Raw genomic sequence first — 21,256 nt, 5'->3', positions numbered from 1 at the left:
GGGTTCGCTACCTCTCAAAATTAATTAATTTGAAGAATACCCTATAAACTAATTAAATCAATTAATCACGTATTTAATACTTTCTAAACTATCAAAACAACAAAACCCAATGCGAATTCCCAGATTTCCCATAAAAACTGGCAGCGGGCCATGGCAACTTTCTTTAACTCCATCATTCATCCCTACACAAACTCAACATGCTAACACAGATTTTCTCCGGATATTTCTACTATTAGGATTTGTCATTCTTCTAAAAATGAAACTACTGTCATTGTATGTTTACTCATCTTTGAATTTGCACCGCTACCATTGTTGCCATTCTTGGTGGCTAGTAATATTACAAGACTCTTCACATCCACCACTAATATACAAAGAATCCATCGATTCGAGAAGCGAACCACTACTAGAACTTTGTTGCGACCATCGAAAACACTTGATTTCTTAGACAATTCAAATGGAAGAGAAGAAGAATGGATTATGTATTTTGCACAAATAATTAATTTAAAAAAATAAAAAACAGTGACAACATGACCACCAAAAGTGTATAGTATATTGGTGGCGCCAATGAAGTACAACCCTAGCTTTGTTGGAGCCGAATGTTGCACATCTTCAACTTGTTCAATAAAATGCCTCAGTCAAATAAATAAGGCCTTCCATTCAAAGAAAGAGTGAGCGAATATATTACCTGGCCATGAACAATGGAAGCCATGGTCAAGCACCAAGCCATGTAAGTAGTCATACCAAGGCCAATTAAAAGGGTCATTTCAAATGCATTTAGTTATAGGGTTTTGATTCAGAGACTTTGTACAGTGAAAAAGTATGAACGACATCTATGAGCTATGTATTGATATGTTGGAAGCTGGACCCTGATTGTTGTTTTATAAGTTTTGATAGTTGTTTGTTACTTTTTAAAAATTTTTGCCACTTCTTTGAATTTTTATCACTTTCAACTTAAAGAGTGTTGTGTTTTTAAGATGAAATTATGCTATGCCTATGTTTGGTTATATTTTTTCAAAAATTCATTTTTTCAAAACTCATTTTCAATTATATATTGTCACTTTTTTAAATTTTTATTACTTCTTTGAGTATTTGCCACTTTTTTATGTTTTTCGGTTTTTTTTTTTTTTATAAATTTTCTGCCACTTTTTTAATTACCTGTTACTTTTTTAAGTGACAAACATCACTTTTTAATGAAAGTGACATACAATAAAAAGTGTCCCAACTTTAAAAAGTGATGTTTAATATTTAGTGGGTAAACTGTCACTTCTTAATAAAAAGGTGGCATTGTCACTTTTTTGTCACTTCTCAGTATTTTCTACTTTATTTTTAAAATTCTGTCACTTTTTTTTTTTTAGTGTTCTTCACTTTTTTTGAATGAGAAACATCAATTTTTAATGGAAGTATATTACTTTTTTATTCACTTTTTAATAAAAAAAAAAGTGACATTTAATTTTAGAAAGTGACATTATATGTAACTTTAAATAAAAAAAATGTGACAGTTAAATTTACAAAGTATTTTTTATTTTCAAAATACTTTTCATATGATTTTTAAAAAGACATTCATTTTTAGGGTTATTTTTGTAAGTTGCCCTTTTTTATAAAAAGGTTGGCCCAATCTAATATGGGATCACTTCGTATGTATAATTGTATATTGAATCCGAAAGACAAAAAATCGCACTCAAATTTCATTTGCAATTCCAAACGAAATCGGCAGTGCAATTGTGCAAATTCTCTCTCTATTCTCAATCCCTCCCTCACACCCAGCCGCTGCCCTATGACGGTGTGATTGCTGTCGTTCGTCGACGAGTCGTCGCCCCAACTCTAGTCTATCCGATTTCTGCCAATATTCTACGTGATTGCATCGCTCTTGTAAGTCAATGAGTCTGCTGCCTCTCTCTCTCTCTCTCTCTTTTTTGTTCTTATAGAGTTTAGTTCATTTTTTAATTTATCATATATGAGTTATAATTTATGTTTTATGAGTTATGATTGTGTCTGTGGGCTTATTGACTGGAGTGATTTTGATTTTTGTGAATTTGAAAATTCAAGAATTTGGGAGTTTGGGGATTTTGCTGCTGATTGATGAGGTTTATGATTTATTATATTTGGAAATTTATGAATATGAGAATATTTGACATGTGGACCATGAGTTTGATGTGTGATAAATGAAAATGATAGATTGGTGAATTTGCTATTGGAAATTGAAACTTGGTGATAGTTTAATCTGTGATTTTTACATTTTAGTGCATTTATATATGGATCAAAGAATTTTTTATATTATTTAATTAAATATTAATAAATGGCCTCACTATTACGATTGTTGACTATTGATGGTGAATTGTTTATGGTTAATGACCGCCCTAGCTGACCTATAATCCTGGATCTGCCAATGCTGTTCGATAAGGCCACTTGGAATGTGAATACCACCAAGATTTTAGGACTGGTGTAGTGTCTCTGGGCAGTTTTCATCTCTTTCTTTTGGATTTGTACATAAAAGTGGTACAAAAGGGATTACATAAAATGACATGAAACAGAAACGGAGGGAAGGGAGGGCACTACTAGGCCGTAGCCCAGTAATGCCCAAGCCCATGTTCAGTAAAAGTCCCAAAAAAATATTGAAATATTTTAATTTTAGTCCATTAGCCCACCAACCATTAACCAACCCACCACAATTTGTAAAATCGGTTTCTTATTTTATACTTGGTTATGTTATGATTTTTTAATTATGTTATGTTTATGGTTTTATACATTATATTTATGATTTTTAATTGTTGCAAACTTTTAGTTTTTAATGAATTTTCTGTTCTAATTTGTTTTAGGCATTTGATTAGTTTGTTTTTAAAGTATCGAAACAAGCTTAACAATTCATCTAATTACCCGTTCACGTTGTCAGCAACAAACTATGTAAGCACTAAGGAGGCATTTGATTAGTTTGTTTTTAAAGTATCAAAACAAGCTCAACAATTCATCTAATTACCTGTTCACGTTGTCGGCAACAAACTATGTAAGCATTAAGTAGATATTTTGCACATCAAACTTCTAAATTTTTGCCCACCGTAACTTAAGCTCTTGGCTCCATCCCTGATGTGAAAGGAAAAGGTTGGATAAAAAAGTTGACTTTGTTTTAAATTGATAAATGATAAAATGACATGTGACATCATGTAACCCATTATGTAAAGCTTAATGTACATGTAGTAAAGTCATTTTCCTTTTTAACCCCTGGAAGGAGAAAAGCGGGATAAATAATTTGATCCGACACTCATCAAAGTATCAACCTAAAGTAACACTTTTGTAGTACCTATGTTTCACCATTTTGCAATTTTCTTTTCACGGTAAACTGTTTTTGTTGGATTGCAGAAATATTTGGTGATAGTTATTTCCAAATGTAGCAGACTCCAAGTTTCCCTTTGGGTCTTGGCTGCAACCCAGAATAGTTTCTTTTCTTTATGCTTGTCGATGTTCACATTAAACACTACAATCTCAATTTCATGTGCATTTCAGGCAATTTCTGAATATGATTAGACGGAAATATTGTCTACAAATGGCGGTGATGCCAGTAGATATTTGCATTATTGCTAATAATATGTATGAACATGGCTGACCGACATCTATATCATTTTAGCTGATCTCAAATATGCTTTAAAAAGGGCTACATTTAGTATTTGTGTCTTATATAATTATAATATATAATTTATATGTTAATTTTATTGAATTTTTATTTAATATGTGGTAGTGGGTGACACGGTTACAAGAAGGAATTAATGGCGATGCCAACGACAAAATTTGAGTTTGTTTTGGACTATGGTCATGTAAGCGATTGTGATATATAATGATACTAGGCGACGTGATTTGACATTTTCCTAGGACTCCTCGTAGAAATTGGGATTTGGAAAGAGACCTGACACTTTAAAAAATCATAGATAGTGTGCATGCAATAGTTATTTGCAAGGTATGATCATCTAACTATGAAGGTACCGTTTGAACAATAATTCTAAAAATTGATTTATTATTTTCCATGGAAAAAGTGACAATTTCCATAAAAAAAATAACCATCAAACAACAAAAGCAAGAAAAATTGACCTTTTAAATGAAAATAAAGGTTATGAAACACTAAAAGATGGAAAATAAAAATTAACTCAATCAAGCACATTAATTAATAATTTCCAAGTAAATAATTTTTGAATTGCCTAGACCCTATTTTTTCCATGTAATTTTCGTACGTGCAATGAAACATGTCCTAATATATATATATTTTTTACAGGAGTTTTAAGTTCTATGAATCATTATATTATCTGAGTTAGTGCTATTTACGTCAAATTTCTCTACTAACTACAGACAACTGACCTGGATTTTGCCTATTGATCATCGTTTATTCGACCCAGTATCCATTTTCATCTGTAATCATTCGATTTTCTACATCTACTTGCATTTTTCTCTCGTTACAGAAGAAATTCCTGAAGATATTTGTAATCTGATCTCTCTTATCACATATATTTGTATCTTTTTTATTTTATTTTATATATTTTTCTGTTATGGCTAATTTTCTTGATGAATCATGTGCCTTTTTGTCCGAAATAATTGGATTTGTTTAAAAAATAGTTGATTTGATAAACAGGAAATATGGATGGCGATATACAGAATATCAAGAAATGGGTAGTGTTTTACCCAATTTATATTAATTCGAAGAAAACAATTGCGGAGGGTAGGCGGATCAACATCAATAAAGCATGTGAAAACCCTACTTATGCTGAGATATATGATTGCTGCAGCCATCTGAAACTCCCATGCGCTATTGAGGTATAAAATCTATGATTTATGCAGTTCTCTTGTTAGAATTTTAGTTATATGCACATATTTTTTGGGTTGTTTATAAATGAATTCTAATGGGTTTGTCGAGTTCTGTTATATAATAATTTCTTTAATATTTATGCGTATATATACACACACATATATATACATACATGTATGTATGTATGTATGTATGAATTTTGATGGGTATGTGTGATCTTCTTATACAACGATTACTTTCAGTCTTTTGCATATTTTGTATTTTTGTATGAATTTTGATGTGTTTGTGTCACTTGGTTGTATTATAGAGTGAGAAGGCATATCCTAGGGATTTTATGCAAAGAGGAAGAGTGAGGGTTCAGTTGAAAAGAGAAGATGGGAGTCTCTACAATCCAACCATTTCTTCTAGTGAGTACAAATTCTGTTGTTTTTTCTCATTTTGCCTCGGGTTTCTTTTTTGTTTGTTTATTTATTTGCAACTCTAGCTGTAAAATTATGACCTTTTGAATGTGAGATTAGTGCTCTCTCTCTCTCGCATTATTCATGAACATACATTGTCCGACTGACTTCGTTATGCAGACGATGTTCCAAATGATGAGCTAATCCTATCGCTTAGCTTCTAATTTGATGATATAGATTGTGTAAATAAGAAAAAATTCTCAAGTGCTATTCTTTCAGTTTATTGAAAGAACAGGACTGCTTTGGACCACCATTTATTGAGGTCTAGCATGCGTGAATTCTTTTTCACTTCAAAGAATTATATTTTCAACATTGTTAAGTGGTTAATTATGTTCCATTCTCCATCTAAGTTTGTGGGTCTGTTTTCTCCAACATGAATAATTATACAAAATTCAGTTAAGAAGTTGATAATTTTTTAGGAACGATAGTTGTAGCTAGCTATTTTCGATGTTTCGGGTGCAGTTATTCATTCAATCATCATCAATGACTATCTATGCTGGAGCTTCAATATTTTTGAAGTCTAGTAAGATAGAATCTTTTTCTATACACTTTGTTCAATTTAGTGCTACACGTATTGAAATATCTAGTATTAACTAGTCCTTAATTTTGATTGGAAGTAAATAAATCATTTCTTGTATTTACTTTGTTGTGGTTCACTCCTGCCAATATTTCAACATCATGGTTGATGGGTAAACACTCTAACACTACATTACAGCAACAGAGGTCTGTAATTATGTTCACTGTTTGACAGTGGCAGTTCCATTCTCCATCTAAGTTTGTGGGTCTGTTTTCTCCAACATGAATAATTATAATCCAAACTTAAATCTGAGGAAAAACGATTTCAACATGGATATATGTGGAGTTGGCAAGATGAAATGTAAATAACATTCTTCCAGCTGCACGTAATTACTAAATTATAAATGACCATTACCTCGTTTCCATAAGACAAGGTTAAATAATTACGTTTTGTATTAGTGTTCTAATAACATGAAAATTTTACATTCTATATAAATTTCCCACATACAATAGTCTTTGTTTTTAATTTACCTTAAACTGATGGTTGTGTGTTAAATTTGAACTTTAGCTTTATTTAGAAGTCAGAGGAAAAAATGATGGCAAGGATTTGTCTTTTTGATTAAGATATCTGTCAAGATTTTGACATGCTGATGAGATGTTAGATGCGGCTATTTATCATTCTTTTTTCTCTACCTTTTGAGGTAAAGAATAGCTCAAACCTTTCCCTAGACAAGCGCTAAATAATGAGAACATGCATCTTAATTTCACATTCAGTCAGTACGAACAAAACTTTTATTTTACCAGTTGCTCTAACTTTTATTTTACCAGTTGCTCTATCTGTAGCGGGCATATGAGACTGAAACTGATCAAGTCAATTTAGTTTTCATAATTCTGTTCTGCCTATTGAAATAAAAAAATTTCCAAATTAATTTGAGATTTTCCATCATTGCTTGGCAAGTGTCTTTCATCATCTGTTTTATATCAAAGAGAAACTTCGATATTTGTACATTCATTTCCCAGAATCTGATTCATTAACAAAATGCAGGGCAACATGCAAAAGAATTGTAGATTACTTCAGTTGTGCTTAGAAACACAGTTTTGCACTCCCGTGCACAACTGCTGTTAAATATATAAGAATTTCGTTGTTTTACATTGGACTTCATCTTTTTTCTGGTGGGGGAGTATTATAATTGTATGTAAGACTATATTAGAGGAGGGATGAGAAAATGTTGCCCTGGCTCTTGTTCCGTAGCATTATACTTCTGTAGCAAATGGAGTTATTTGTGGAGCTTGATAGAAAAACTCACACGTGCATATGCTTCTGCTGCATCCAAATTGACAAGATATGCATACCATTAATTGATTTCTGATTAATCACTAATTTTATGATGTTCTTGATGACAATTGTTCCGTGTCTTTTTTTGTTTAAAATTTTGGGATAATATTACAGGAAAACAGCTAATGCTTCATGTAGCAGAGTTGGTCCCAAGACACCCTGGTCGGACAAAGAAACAAGAGCCTGCCTCCACCTCAACAGCCGGCCCTTCTAAATCCGGGAAGGGTGGTAGAAAGAAGCGATAGTTTCAATCACAAACATGTCATGTCAACTTCTTTTACCTTTTGACTATATTGCAATCCAGTTTCCAGTCTTCTGAGTCATCTTATTCAGGCCTCATCCTTTCGGTTCTTCAACTGGTTTTAATATGTTATGCACTGGGATTCAGCATTTTAATGTCATCTTCTACAGAATATGGGTAATCCTTGATATATCATATGCAGACTATCTATCTTTTGCTGGGATTTATTCGTGACTTGTAGTTTACATTTGCAACATCAATTCAAAAACCGTGAAAACTTATGGTTTGTTTGGTTTAAGTTTCAGTTTTTAGTTTTGAGGTCGTTTTCAATTTTCTATGTTGAAATGTTTTAAGATTGTTGAAAACTCGTTTGGTTTGTCATTCTGAAAAATTTCTCAAAATAGATTATTGGAAAACACTCTTGATTTCAAATTTTGAGGAAATATTTTATAATATTTTATTTCGTGAAATTTGATTATTCAGTAAAATAAAATAATTTGATGTATATATATATTATCAAGTAATATTTAAATACCTTGATTTCAAATTTTGAGGAAATGTTATATAATATTTTATTTCATGAAATTTGATTATTCAGTAAAATAAAATAAAATTTTATTTGGACTGAGATTGAATTATTTTTATTTTCTGGAGCTTTCTATAATTTAATTTTTTTTACTATTTATAATTTTTACTTCTTCGATTTTCTTAGTCTTTCAAAATTTATATTTATTTTTTAAACAAATTTATTTTAGTATTTACACTTTCTAGAATTTTACTAATTTAAATGTTTATTTTCATATTTTAAGCCCTCGTTTGTCATCCTTTACTTTATATTCTTTTTTATTATTTTTTCTACCGTACTCATTTTTAACCTTGAATTATTCATTAAAATAATATTATACACAAATGAAAAGCTTATCCTTCTTTTTTAATCACACTTCTCCCCTATTCCATAATATATTTCTTCAAATTAATGAGGCTCAAACAAGGTCTATACGTTCTTGCATCTTCAGTTTTCATCGAAAAGTTTCATTACGTCAAAAATACGTTTTGAATTTTATACAAGTTTAACCCTGTTTTGGAAAATGAATTTTCAAAAATATCATATGAAACAAGTTTTAAATAATTTACAAAATTGAAACAACTTGAAAATCGCAAACCAGGCATCGCTTTAAATCTTCATTGCAAATTTTTCTTGGCCGGTGCCCAGTTGTGCCTTATCATGGCCAAGGCTTCAACATGGCATGCAAATTTATCTTCCGACCTGTATGTACAGTTTAAAATTAAACTTTCATTTCTGTTGTGTACCAAAAAAATAATGGGTTATGCTTGGGGTACATTGGGACATCCATCATAGTGTCCAAAATGGACACACGGCACCTCGGCCAATGCCGAGGTGCCTGCCACGTTGGGGCCCACCAGCACCTCAGCCAATACTGAGGTGCCAAGTGTCCATTTTGGATACCATGTTGGACACCTCGATGTACCTTGAGCATTTTCCAAAAATAAAACTGTTGCCAAAATTGCTACAGAACACACTTGACGGCTTATTGTTGGACAATGACAAAAAGGAGACCAAACAGATGCTGTCACAGCAATACATGGAGAAATTCTAGCAACAATTCCTCCGTACGAGGGGAATTGCTGTAAAATATTACATACATTTTGAAGATTTTGAGTATAGTATGTTTGTTTGAAGGGGTCGGTGTTTGAATCTAAGCGGTATAATTAATTAGATTTTTTATTCTTAACAATATCATGGGTTGCATCGTCCATGTTACCAAGGAAAAATATTAGAAATATAGAGGACTGATCTGCTGCCCATAAATCAGTCCATATGCCTTCAATTGGAATACAACAATAAATAAGGAAAATGGATTCCGTTGGACAAAATACAAAAATAATAACAATAATCCAACAACGTTTTACCATTTCATCGTTCTGGATTTTGTACTTTAATTAAGAAATATTCCAAAGCGGAAACAACAGATTAACCACGAAAAACTGAAGTCATAGCAAATGGAAACCACATTCCTCACACAATGCGCTCCAGTTCCCTTGCATAACTGAGTGTTTGATTGATGAGTTGCAAAGAAGGAATTTCCTTGCAAGGCTCGGATTCTCTGGCTTGTTTGAAATATACAAACCCATTCTTGATCTCCCACTCAGGATGCTCCTGCTTATTGCAAATGGTAAATGCTCATCGCACTACACATTTTAACATTATAATAGACAACATTTTAATTTCGTTCTCATTTTTATTGTTGTCCTGTGGTATATCATCTACATTACCAAATAAGAAATTAGTGCTCCAATTTCATAACGAATTTGGAACCTTGTTTGACCCCATTATCTCTATTATAGCCATTTATGTATATTCAATGTACTCTACAAATAGAGGAATACATAGAGTTTAACATAGTAAAATATGTGGGAGAGTTTTGGGCACGATTTTGAAGCATGGTAAGGTGTCGGTTGGGATTGTGTAGGGAGCAATGTGTTGTAAGGCACTTACCACCTTAATGTATTCAACTAGTTCTTGATCTGAAGAAAACAGCAGAATTTGCTGCGCATCATTTACAGAAAGGCTGTCATATGCCTTCTCATTGCATCCAGCTATCTCGTCCCTACCAATGGCAAAACAAACTTTCAAGCACAAAATACAAGGGGAATTTATGGTTAAGCAAACCCAAATTGAGGACCATCTTATGTAGCATAAAAAAAATAATAATAATAAATAAATTAAAGCAACAGTAAAGTAACTCCGAAGTTCATGATAATGTGCATGAAACTGATCCAAGTAGGTTGATGGAAATGATGTGGTACATAAATATCTAGAGATGCCACTTCTTCCCATTGTTTTTAATAAGAAATGAATTATTAGCTCTAAATCATCTCCAACTACCAAGAAGAAAACAAAGTAGCAAATGAAATCACTATAATGGTTATGAAAAACATACCTGACAGTCTTTGCCAGCAAATCCATAAAATAATCATAGGTTTCATGAGGTAACGTCTTTCTAGCACTCAAAACACGGTTATAAGCTCCTTCCATGAAGGACTGTTCCAACTCAACAGCATGCTTGATGCAAGGATTTTCCAGAGCGATGGCAGAAAGTAATTCCAACTCAGTATGGAATTCAGCAATTCTGTTCTGCACAAGGAGTCTCAGAAGGTTAAGACCCAAGATGAGATACTCCTGAGGGGATTGTGGAAGACGGCCACTGCACAATCAAATGAAATAATGGCCATAAGCACTGTCTTGAAAATAAGAAACCCGACATAGTGAAACTGTCTTCTTATATTAAATTTTGGAAAGCGAAACAACATATTCAATGAAACAGAAATGTAAACATGCCACAAAATTAGAATCACCAGTAAAAAAAACAAAGGTTTGTGTAATGTACCAACTTATTAGATCAAGGCTTACAACACCCCCAACATTGTGGAAAATGTGTTCACCTAAGAAGCATGGAGACTCCCAAGAAGGTAGAGTTTCCATGTTAGACGTCTTCGAACATGTCAGACATGTCCAAGATTCTTTTGACTGCGTCCATAAGAAAAAGCTGTCTCGACTAGGCCCCTAGTTCGTGCATGTAAGACATTCTAATAAAATGTCATTATACAGGAATTTAAGATAAAACATTTTTATCCAAAATAATATCCACATATCCCCAGCACAAAAATGGAGACTAAATTTAGAAATAGTCAAGTATTTATTTTTGCATCTAAATTGAGTTATGGTAAATGTTCAGGGTTCCTTGAGCAATACTTAGCCCCTGTTTAATTTAGGTAAAAACCGGATTTTTAGTAAATTTAGATAAAAGTTGATAAAATGTGGTTGAAAAATTGGGGGTCTCATGAATGTGTGGCTGAAAAGTAGTTCGTGGAAAAATGAACTTTAGAAAATGGGACAGGGGCTTAAAGGGAGATGCTCGAGGTTATTGTATTTCAACCCCAAAGACAGAAAGGAACTATTGATTTCATATTCAAAAATACGTGATGTATGGATCAACTCAAACTTCACTTTGTCACCTGATAGAGGTTGTGGAAGAAGTCCTCTTATTTTATTTATTTTAGAAAAAGGAACAAATAAGAGAAAAATAGATGATGTGCAAAATTTATCACTCAGCCCCTCTTTTGCCACCCTATCCTGTCATGAACTGTAAAAACATGATGACATGAGCATTAAAATATAAAATGTATAGTTACCTACTTACCATGCATCTGTGTAGTAAGGTTTCAGTTGGAAAAAGTCCCTCTCGAAAGCATCCAGATCCTCAATTTTCACACTTAGAACAACTGCATGCTCATATATGTCCCCTGAACAACGTTGAAGTATAAAATATTAATAGTCAAACAAAACAAAATTTCCAAAGGAAATCAAGATGAATTAGACAAAAGATCTCAGATCGAGTTTGGGGCAAAATTTTACTTGCTAGTGTCAATTCATGGATTGCATTTGGTGTTTCTTCAAATAACGGAGGTAGACTCTTAAATTTTGTCAGCAGAACCTGCAGCAGTTATAACATATTGCACCACAGATTAACGACTTCAAGCACAATAAAAATTCTGATGTCATTATTTGTCAAAGCACCAAACATTTCTTAACATACATAAAATATAGGAATCTCAAGAAATGAAAGAGAAAACATCTATGATGCGGACATCATCCTCATCGGGCCAGTTGTTGGGCCATTTTATCTTCTATTTATTTATTTTAGGCTTTATGTCTCATTGGGCTTGTATATGGGTTTGGTCCAAGCCCAAGTTTTTTATTTTGTTATTTATATTATTGTAATTGGGATTGAAAGTTTAGTTTGATGAATGAAAGATATTTTGGTGATCATGTTTCTCTTCTCTCCCCAGTTTCCCCTCTCTTCTCCTTCTTCTTTTTCTTCCTGATTGATTCTACATCAATTTTTGGTATCAGAGTCAAACCTAGGTACTGGTTAACTACATCAACCTCCTACCATCAGTTTTGTGAGGTAATAAGCTGTTCATTAACTTAAAGCTCGTCCCGAAATTTTATCCTGTCATCTTCACAAATTGACCACCATCTGCAGTCGTATAATCTCACTCAAAACCTGTTTTCCTTCAATTTCATATTTGGGAGAGGTCTGAAATTGTGATACAAAATGATTTTCAGACAACTGCTTCAAATCTCCGATTGCACCAACATCTTCCATTACAACCCACTATCCACACCTCAAGCCCAATGATAGTAACTGCCAGTAACCTCACAATAACTGTCAGATCCCAATACACCATTCCAGCAACATAAAACCACCACAACATCCACTCACAAAAATATCTGCCCACGATCATTAGAACCATAACAACCCACCACGCAACCACCACCCAAAAGGCTCATTACCCTCCAATAATTCACTATCAGCCATCTCCGAAAACACCAAAATCCAAAATACCGAGCTACAAATTTAAGCCAAAATTCTGTACAGGGTTACCTTCTAATATGCATCAGTAAGTGCCCACATTGCCTCCACCTCACTCCTCATCAACATCACTTAAATCAGCCTATCCTTCTATTGCCGACAACACCGCAAACGCAATACCCAACTCGCTGCCGCTCGTTTCTTCATCTTGCACCAACAACCCACCCAACCGCGACGCCCAACCATAGCTCCCCAAAAAGTCAACGTTACCTCAGACGCAGGCGACTCCCGTCAATTACCGACTTCAACATCCAATCCTCTACCTGCCGGCTGCTCCTAATCCAGCGACCCAAGCAAGCAACGTTCTTCTTCGCGGACCACCTCCACAATCACGAACATCTCGACTCCAATAGCCCCATCCCACACCACCATCGTCATAGTTTAAGATTTGGTATGAAATTGGGTATTTATTTTCAATTGGGTCTCTGGCGTTTACTTTGGGTTTGGGCCTCATTTGTTACTTCACGTGGCTGGACAGTATTGTAATAGATTAGTAAAAAAAAAAAAGGGACATAAAAGAGAAAGTATTAAAAAAAAAAGTTATTTTTCTAACATCATTTTTTAGGTGCCTCTTTCATTCCAGTTGATTGGACGCAACTTCTTCAAATGAACGAAAGGAAAGTCATTATTTTAATTTATCCTCAGTTATATTGTTGTTTATCTTGAATTGCATCGATTAACTTTTGTGCTGCAATCTTTACATAAAATTCACGTGATTAAACTCTTAGACCTGCTAACTCTCTGACTTGCTGTATTTCCACTTTTCCCATATTTATTTTATCCACTTCTACCATATTTATTTTACGTGTTTAAGTTGTTGACTAGTGTTTGACCCTCGCTTTGTTATTTCACATAGATCATAGTACCCGCTTAACATATTTGGATTTTCATAATCCCCAAAATTTTATTTACAAAAAAAAATAATAATAATAATAAAAAAAATAAAAAAGGTTAAAACTTAAATGCTCAAGTTGTTATTTTCATTTCTTGAACTAGTTGTCTGTTGATCTCGTCATTCACTGCATTTAGCTAGTGTCACATTGCATGCATTTGTGTAGTGGTCGTTTTGTCATACTCAATTCCAATACTGTGACTGTGGACCCTTCTCAATTTGATACCCTTACTCGACAATTAGCTCAACTACAGGCTCAATCAGCAACTGTCCAAACCGAGGTGATTGCCACTCGTGAAGAGAGTAGAGAACTAGCCGCCAGGGTGAACCATCAAATTAGACGCTCCTACTTTCGATGGCTGTTTAGATCCCAGAGTTTTTACACAATGGATTAGAAACATGGATCGTTTCTTTTCATGGTATGAAATCCCAGAGGACCAAAGAGTTCAATTTGCCAGTTTGAAATTAACTGGTACTGCCCAACTCTTCTGGGAAAGCGTTGAGGACCTTCTTGAGAGACATCATGCACCGCCCGTTGGAAGTTGGGAGGAAATGAAGCGCCACCTTCAAGAGAAATATTTACCCCACTCTTATAGGAGCAACTTGTTGGACCAGTGGAATACCCTCACACAAGGAAACCGTCCAGTGACTTGCTATGTTACCCAATTTGATGAGCTCCGAATGCGATGCCACATCGTCGAGGATGAAGCTATGACTTTAAGTAGGTTCAGACAGGGCCTAAGAGACGATCTTCGGCGTGGGCTTGTCCTGCGAGGTGTCACCACTCTCGATCGCGCTTATTTCTTAGTTCGAGATGTCACTACTCTCGATCACGCTTATTCTTAGTTCGAGATTATGAGTCGATTACTAAGACTCCGTATGGAAGGCGTAGTGATAACCGTCCGTCCATCTCATCGGCACCACCTCCTCCTGCCAAATCTCTTCGAGGACCTCCACCGTCTAACGCACTCCCTGCTTTAGACAATAAAGGTAAAGCTCCTGAAACTTCAAGAACTTCTTCTCGTTTGCAATGCTTCAATTGTAAGGGCTTCGGCCATATCTCCTATAGATGTCCAAGACGAGCCCAAATTATTGACGAGTGGAAGGATGTCGTTGATGAGACTTTACAAAACCAAGTCTATGAGCCTAACTTTCAAGAGTTTAAAGATTTGGATAATAATGAGGATACCTTCTTAGGTTGCCTTCGTGCCCTTCTTGTAGGTCTAGGTCTTGCTTCCCTGGCCCTCGACACCTCTCGGTTGACTGTTATACGTTGTACCCTTACCCAACCTAAGGATGTCGATGATTGGCGCTGCCTGCCATTTTTCATACTTACGTCAAGATCAACGATAAGGGTTGTAAGATTATTGTTGACAGTGGGAGTTGTATTAACGCGGTCTCTGTGACCACAGTATCCCGTCTTGGATTGAAATCAATCCCACACCCCCAATCGTATAGTCTCTTGGGTTGACACTTCTTCTATAGCTATGAAAGAGCGTTGTCCGATGTCTATCTAGTTCCTCGAGTATAAGGATCATATATGGTGTGACGTTATCCCTATGGATGTCGAACATATTATTCTTGGTCGACCTTGGTTGTTCGATCTGGATGTAACTATCCATGGGCGATCAAATTCATGTTCCATTGTATTTAATGGAAAGAAGATTCACCTTAATCCTTTACCACCAAAATATGTTGACTTACACCAAGCCAAAAAAATTGTCGAGAGGAAAGGATTACAAGTGATTAGCCCTACAGAATTTGAATGGACAATCGTAAATAACTCGATCGTATTTACTGTGATTGTTATGGAAGTCTCGTCCGATTCCCCAATAGCAACCCCTACTGAAGCCCAATCACTCCTTCAAGAATTTAAGGATGTATTTCCTGACGATCTCCCTGATCTATTGCCTCCCTTACGGGATATCCAACATGCTATAGATCTGGTTCAAGGTTCGTCTCTCCCAAATTTGCCTCACTATAAAATAAATCCTGCTAAACATGTCGAGCTCCAGAGACAAGTGGGTGAACTTCTTCACAAAGGCTTCATCCGTGAAAGCTTAAGCCCTGGTGCAGTTCTCGCCCTTCTCACACCTAAGAAGAATGGTTCTTGGAGGATGTGCGTTGATAGTCGCGCTATCAATAAGATCACTGTCAAGTATCGTTTTCCCATCTCTCGACTTAATGATATGCTAGATATGATGGCCGGCGAAACAATCTTTTCCAAAATCAATTTGAAGAGTGAATATCATCAGATTCGGACTACCCAGGAGACGAGTGAAAAACTGCTTTTAAAACGAAAGATGGTCCACACGAGTGGTTGTAATGCCTTTTGGACTAACCAATGCTCCAAGTACTTTTATGAGGGTGATGACACAAGCACTTCGACCTTTCATGGGCAAATTCATTGTCGTATGCTTTGATGACATTCTCGTGTACAACAAAACAAGGGAACAACATCGAGATCATCTCACGCAAATTTGCTCTACACTGCGTGCAACAAGCTTGTATGCCAATGTGAACAAATGTTCTTTCTTCACGGATAGAGTTGTGTTTCTCGGGTTCATTGTTTCCGCTATGGGAGTATCTGCTGATCCTGCGAAGATTCGAGCAATTGTTGATTGGCCAGACCCCGAGAACATACGTGATGTTAGGAGTTTTCATGGCTTAGCTACATTTTATCGTCGTTTCATCAAGGAATTTAGTACGATCATGGCTCCTATCACAGTATATGAAGAGAGGAGAATTTCATTGGAAGCGGGAAGCGACTAGAGCCTTTCAGTTAATCAAAGAGCAAATGACAGAAGCTCCTGTCATGCGAATCCCAAAATTTTCCAAAGTTTTTGAGGTCGAATGTGATGCGTCGAGGGTAAGAATAGGTGGAGTCTTGAGTCAAGAACGCCATCCTATTGCTTATTTTAGGGAGAAACTAAATGATGCCAAGCAGCGGTACTCGACTTATGATAAGGAGTTGTACGCAATTGTACAAGCCTTGCGTTATTGGCGCCATTACTTATTACCCCACAAATTTGTCCTCTTTTCAGACCATGAGGCCCTTTGTTTCCTTCATTCTCATAGGCGATTGAATTCTAGGTATGGCCGCTGAATCGAATATTTGTAGGCCTATTCTTTTATCTTAAAGCATAAAAAGGGTGTTGAAAATCAAGCTGCTGACGCTTTAAGCAGTCGCATCTTCTTGTTGTCCGTCATGAGTGTTAAAGTCATAGGGTTTGAAAGGCTTAAGGAAGAGTACGAGTCATGTCCAGATTTCAGAGACATTTTTCTTACTTTGCAAAATGGGGAGTTAGACCACTGATGGTTTCCGTTTGGAGGAAGGCTATCTTTTTAGATCCAATAAGTTGTGCATCCCGAGGACTTCGTTGCGAGACTTTATAGTGTGGGAAAGTCGCGCTAACGGGTTGGCTGGACATTTTAGGCGTGATAAGACCGTGGAGGAGATTGAACATCAATTCTATTGGCCCAGTTTAAAGACAGACGTGGCCAAGATTGTTGGCACATGTAACACTTGTTAGCGTTCTAAGCAAAAGAGGCAAAAACACATACCTCTACACGCCTCTTCCCGTCCCTAGTTGTCCTTGGCAAGACGTTAGTATGGATTTTGTGCTAGGGTTGCCACGTACTCCGAAGAAACACGACTCTATTTTCACTGTCGTAGATCGCTTCTCGAAGATGGCACACTTTATTCCCTATAACAAAACTTCTAATGCATCTAAGGTTGCTAAGTAATACTTTCATGAGATCGTCAAGCTGTACGGCCTCCCTAAGACCATTGTCTCGGATGGGGATGTGCGTTTCACTAGCCATTTTTGGCGAACCCTATGGAGTATGGCTGGCACTAAACTGAAATTCTCTAGTGCATACCACCCACAAACGGACGGTCAAGCTAAAGTTGTTAACCGCAGTCTTGATAATCTATTAAAGTGTCTAGTCCAGGAAAATCTTAGGAATTGGAACTTAATTCTTCCTACTGCCCAACTTGCATTTAACAGTTCAGTGAATCGATCTATAGGTATGAGTCCTTTTGAAGTTGTTCATGATTTTAAGCCTAGGAAGTTGTTAGACCTTATTTCCATGTCTCCACATGCCAGTATGTCTGTGTCAGCTGAGTCTTTTGTACAACATTTACATGACTTGCATATTGAGATCAATAAACAACTAGAAGCAAGTAATGCATTATATAAATTTCGAGCTGATTTGCACAAACACCACGTTGAATTTAATGTTGGGGATTATGTTATAATTCGAATTAGACCAGAACGATGTCCATCTGGGCCTGCTTCCAAATTACAAGCTCGTAGTGCTGGTCCTTCTAAAATTTCAAAGCGTGTTGATCCAAATGCTTATGTCATTGACTTACCGTCACACTTTGACTACCACCCTACCTTTAATGTTGAAGACTTAGTTGCTTACAAAGGCCAATTTCACCCCACTAATGATCCTTTCACACCTCCATCTCTGGATCCTCATCCTGAACATGCTATCCATGCCCCAATTCCACCTGCTACAGCACATAAAGATAAAATTGATACTATTCTAGATGCACAGACCATATTAACCAAAGATGGAGACATTCAGCGCTTTCTTATTCGTTGGAAGGGCCGTCCTGATTCTGATTGTACTTGAATCTCCAAAGAGACACTTCAACAGCTTGATCCTGAATTGTTGGAGCATTATAAGAGTCAACAAGATCTTCCCTTACCCGAACCACCACCCTCGCGTGTCTATAGACGTCGAAAGAAGTTTGCTCAACCGCTCAGTTTGTGGCTAGGACATTAACAGCAGCCTTTTGTGATCTACCTCCTCGACGGGGTTCAAGTTTTTCTCCCACCCCGGGAGAGTTGATGCTGACATCATCCTCATCGGGCCAGTCATTGGGATCATCCTCATCGGGCCAGTTGTTGGGCCATTTTATCTTCTATTTATTTATTTTAGGCTTTATGTCTCATTGGGCTTGTATATGGGTTTGACCCAAACCCAAGTTTATTATTTTGTTATTTATATTATTGTAATTAAGATTGAAAGTTTAGTTTGATGAATGAAAGATATTTTGGTGATCACGTCTCTCTTTTCTCCCCAGTTTCCCCTCTCTTCTCTTTCTTTTTTTCTTCCTGATTGATTCTACATCAATCTACGTTCTGATGTAGCACTTGGTGAAAAAGAGAAAAAAGATAAATAAATAAATAAAAATGAGACAATGAACAGATTTACCTTATATTCCATTTTCTAAAATGAGAAAAGAACATCGGCAACATTCTTCCATATCTCTACACAAGACTTCATATTTTCCTCCTTTTCTCAATTCTTAATTATAATGGTGAGCAACAAGAAAAATAACACGTGTTCTTATTGTTTAACACTTCTCAAATTCCATGTTCAAAATCTTCAGCAAGCTAGTAAAAAGGAATACGATACTCAAAATCACATTAAAAGTTTTATTGATAGATAGATCATTGATCAACGAGCATAGAGTGTAGCTACCCAACATAGAGCAAACAATTCAACACCATTTTCCTCCCTACTGCAAACCCATGAAACTCTGCTCTCTTTCATAATTTAACAATCATAGTATTGAGCAAAATCTGCAAAATTTATCAGCTCAAACAAAAAAATTAGATCTAAGTCCAATGTTTTCAAAAATGAACAGGGCATTGACAAGGTCGAAAGGTCCTCCCAGTTGAACCGGGGTCGAGCAAACTGTAAAAGAAATTATATATATTTACATGCTACAAATATTTGACAAAAATATGTGAAATTTTCAGATTAATTAATCTATAAGCAAAAAAATCATTAAACCTATCTACATTTACTTTTCTTCATAAGCTTCAATAAATGGAGAAATAAATTAAATTATTAAAAATAGAGTAACTTGAAACTAGAATAGAGATTAAATTCAGAAAACAAATAATTTATTATGGGCTTTAGTTTTTTTAAATCATATCAGCATATATGGAATCTTAAAGTTTAAACAACGAAATGTGTAAAGAATGGGATCACACATTGAAATCTGGAAGCAAAAGCATTTAGAAAAGGCTTATAAAAGGAGCAGTGGACTAACATAATGTCAAATAATGGATTTCAAATTGAAATAGCCAGCAACAAGATTCTGGACCTTTCACTGTTTAAGCCAATACTATTTAAATTTTTTATTTTTTTATTTTCAAAAAGGAAGAGATAGCATTTGCTCTTACAAAAAAAGGTCACTTTTTCATTGATTGCATTTCTACGCTACCAAAAAAGTCTTATTGGGACTTTAATGTCCTTCGCTGGCTCTGTGGCACAAACTCGAAAACCGTTGAAACTGCTAGCTGGATTTGCAGTTGAACTGACTTTTTATCCGATTATTACAGTTTGTAAGTAAAGCAAACCAGTTTCGGGACTGGTTCCTGGTAAAAGCTAGCTGGTCCAGCAAAATTTTGAAAACATAGGACCTAACACCATACATTGCTTTACAGAATAATCTATTTTATTTCACCCAAAAAACCCTAAACTGTACAACACCACATTAACCAAGTATCCTATATACATCATTACTAAATCTTTCAAACCTATCTAAAACACCAAAAGCAAAATATAATCAACCATGCACAATATGTTTCAATAAAGCAAAGCAAAACTGAAACCCAGTAATGAATCCATTTTTGGTTCACTAAGTCATAAAAAATTCTCAGAAAGATTATGGCTTTTACTCATTGAAGTTGTACCTTCAGTCAACTGAAATTCCATGAAATACTACCAACTTTCATAATTCAACAAATATTGAGCACAAATTGCAAAATTAATCAGCCCAAACAAAAAGTCTTAGATCTAGCACCGTGAATTTTTCTATAGAACAAGTGTATCTAAAACACCCAAAGCAGAATATTATCATGATTCACACATACACAATAAATTTCAACAAAATCAAGCTAAACCGAGACTCGAATGATTTCTCGTCTTACTAAATCATAAAAAAAAACCTCAAAAGAACTAGGCTCTAGCCATTAAAATTGTACCTTCAGAGTTCAGCCTCCTGCAAACCCATGAAACACTACCAACTTCCATAACTCAACAAATACTGAACACAAATTGCATAGTTGATCAGCTCAAAAAGCCTTAGATCTAAACAGTATGAAATTTTCTACCGAACAAACCTATCTAAAACACCAAAAGCAGAATATTATCACATCCACAATAAATTTCAATAAAGTCAAGCAAAACCAAAACACGGCTATGAACGACTTTCTGTTTCTCTAAATCTTTAAAAATTCTCAGAAAAATCAGGGCTTTTAGTAATTGGAGTTGTATCATCAGCTTACTGCAAAACCCATGAATCACTGTCAACTTTCATTAAATAAACCGTTTAGTAAAAATTGCAAAATTAATCTGCTCGAGCCAAAATCCATAGATCTAACACCAAGAAATTCTATACAGAACAAACCTATCTAAAATATTAAACTATATTATTATCACACCTACACAATATACTACAATTAATTTAATCAAAATCGAAACCCATTAACGAAGGAGTTTCTCTTTCACTAAACCAAAAAAGGTGGGGGGGGGGGGGG

The 21,256-nt window shown here is 35.3% G+C and overlaps 2 protein-coding genes across 2 annotated transcripts in view; one reads left to right on the top strand and one right to left on the bottom strand.

Moving 5' to 3' along the window:
- The first annotated feature begins 1,653 nt into the window (after positions 1–1,653).
- On the top strand, positions 1,654–7,635 carry LOC111375481 (signal recognition particle 19 kDa protein). The gene is made up of 4 exons (XM_022998310.1): positions 1,654–1,869; positions 4,613–4,794; positions 5,094–5,193; positions 7,211–7,635. The coding sequence occupies exons 2-4, from the start codon at positions 4,618–4,620 to the stop codon at positions 7,339–7,341; spliced, it is 408 nt and encodes a 135-aa protein (XP_022854078.1). The 5' UTR covers positions 1,654–1,869; positions 4,613–4,617; the 3' UTR covers positions 7,342–7,635.
- Positions 7,636–9,131: 1,496 nt separating this feature from the next.
- The window catches only part of LOC111375480 (26S proteasome non-ATPase regulatory subunit 8 homolog A-like), a 12,418-nt gene continuing 293 nt past the window's right edge, over positions 9,132–21,256 (bottom strand). Inside the window, exons 2-6 of the mRNA XM_022998309.1 lie at positions 11,776–11,854; positions 11,561–11,663; positions 10,301–10,564; positions 9,856–9,967; positions 9,132–9,516 (exon numbers count right to left, since the gene is read on the bottom strand). Of these exons, the coding sequence (XP_022854077.1) occupies positions 9,376–9,516; positions 9,856–9,967; positions 10,301–10,564; positions 11,561–11,663; positions 11,776–11,854 (699 nt within the window). The 3' untranslated portion in view covers positions 9,132–9,375. The remainder of the gene's footprint in view (positions 9,517–9,855; positions 9,968–10,300; positions 10,565–11,560; positions 11,664–11,775; positions 11,855–21,256) is intronic.

Source organism: Olea europaea, unplaced genomic scaffold (assembly GCF_002742605.1).
Source record: "Olea europaea var. sylvestris unplaced genomic scaffold, O_europaea_v1 scaffold138, whole genome shotgun sequence".
NCBI lineage: Eukaryota > Viridiplantae > Streptophyta > Magnoliopsida > Lamiales > Oleaceae > Olea > Olea europaea.
The sequence above is the reverse complement of the archived record's forward strand: the minus strand, read 5'-3'. Positions and strand labels throughout refer to the sequence as shown.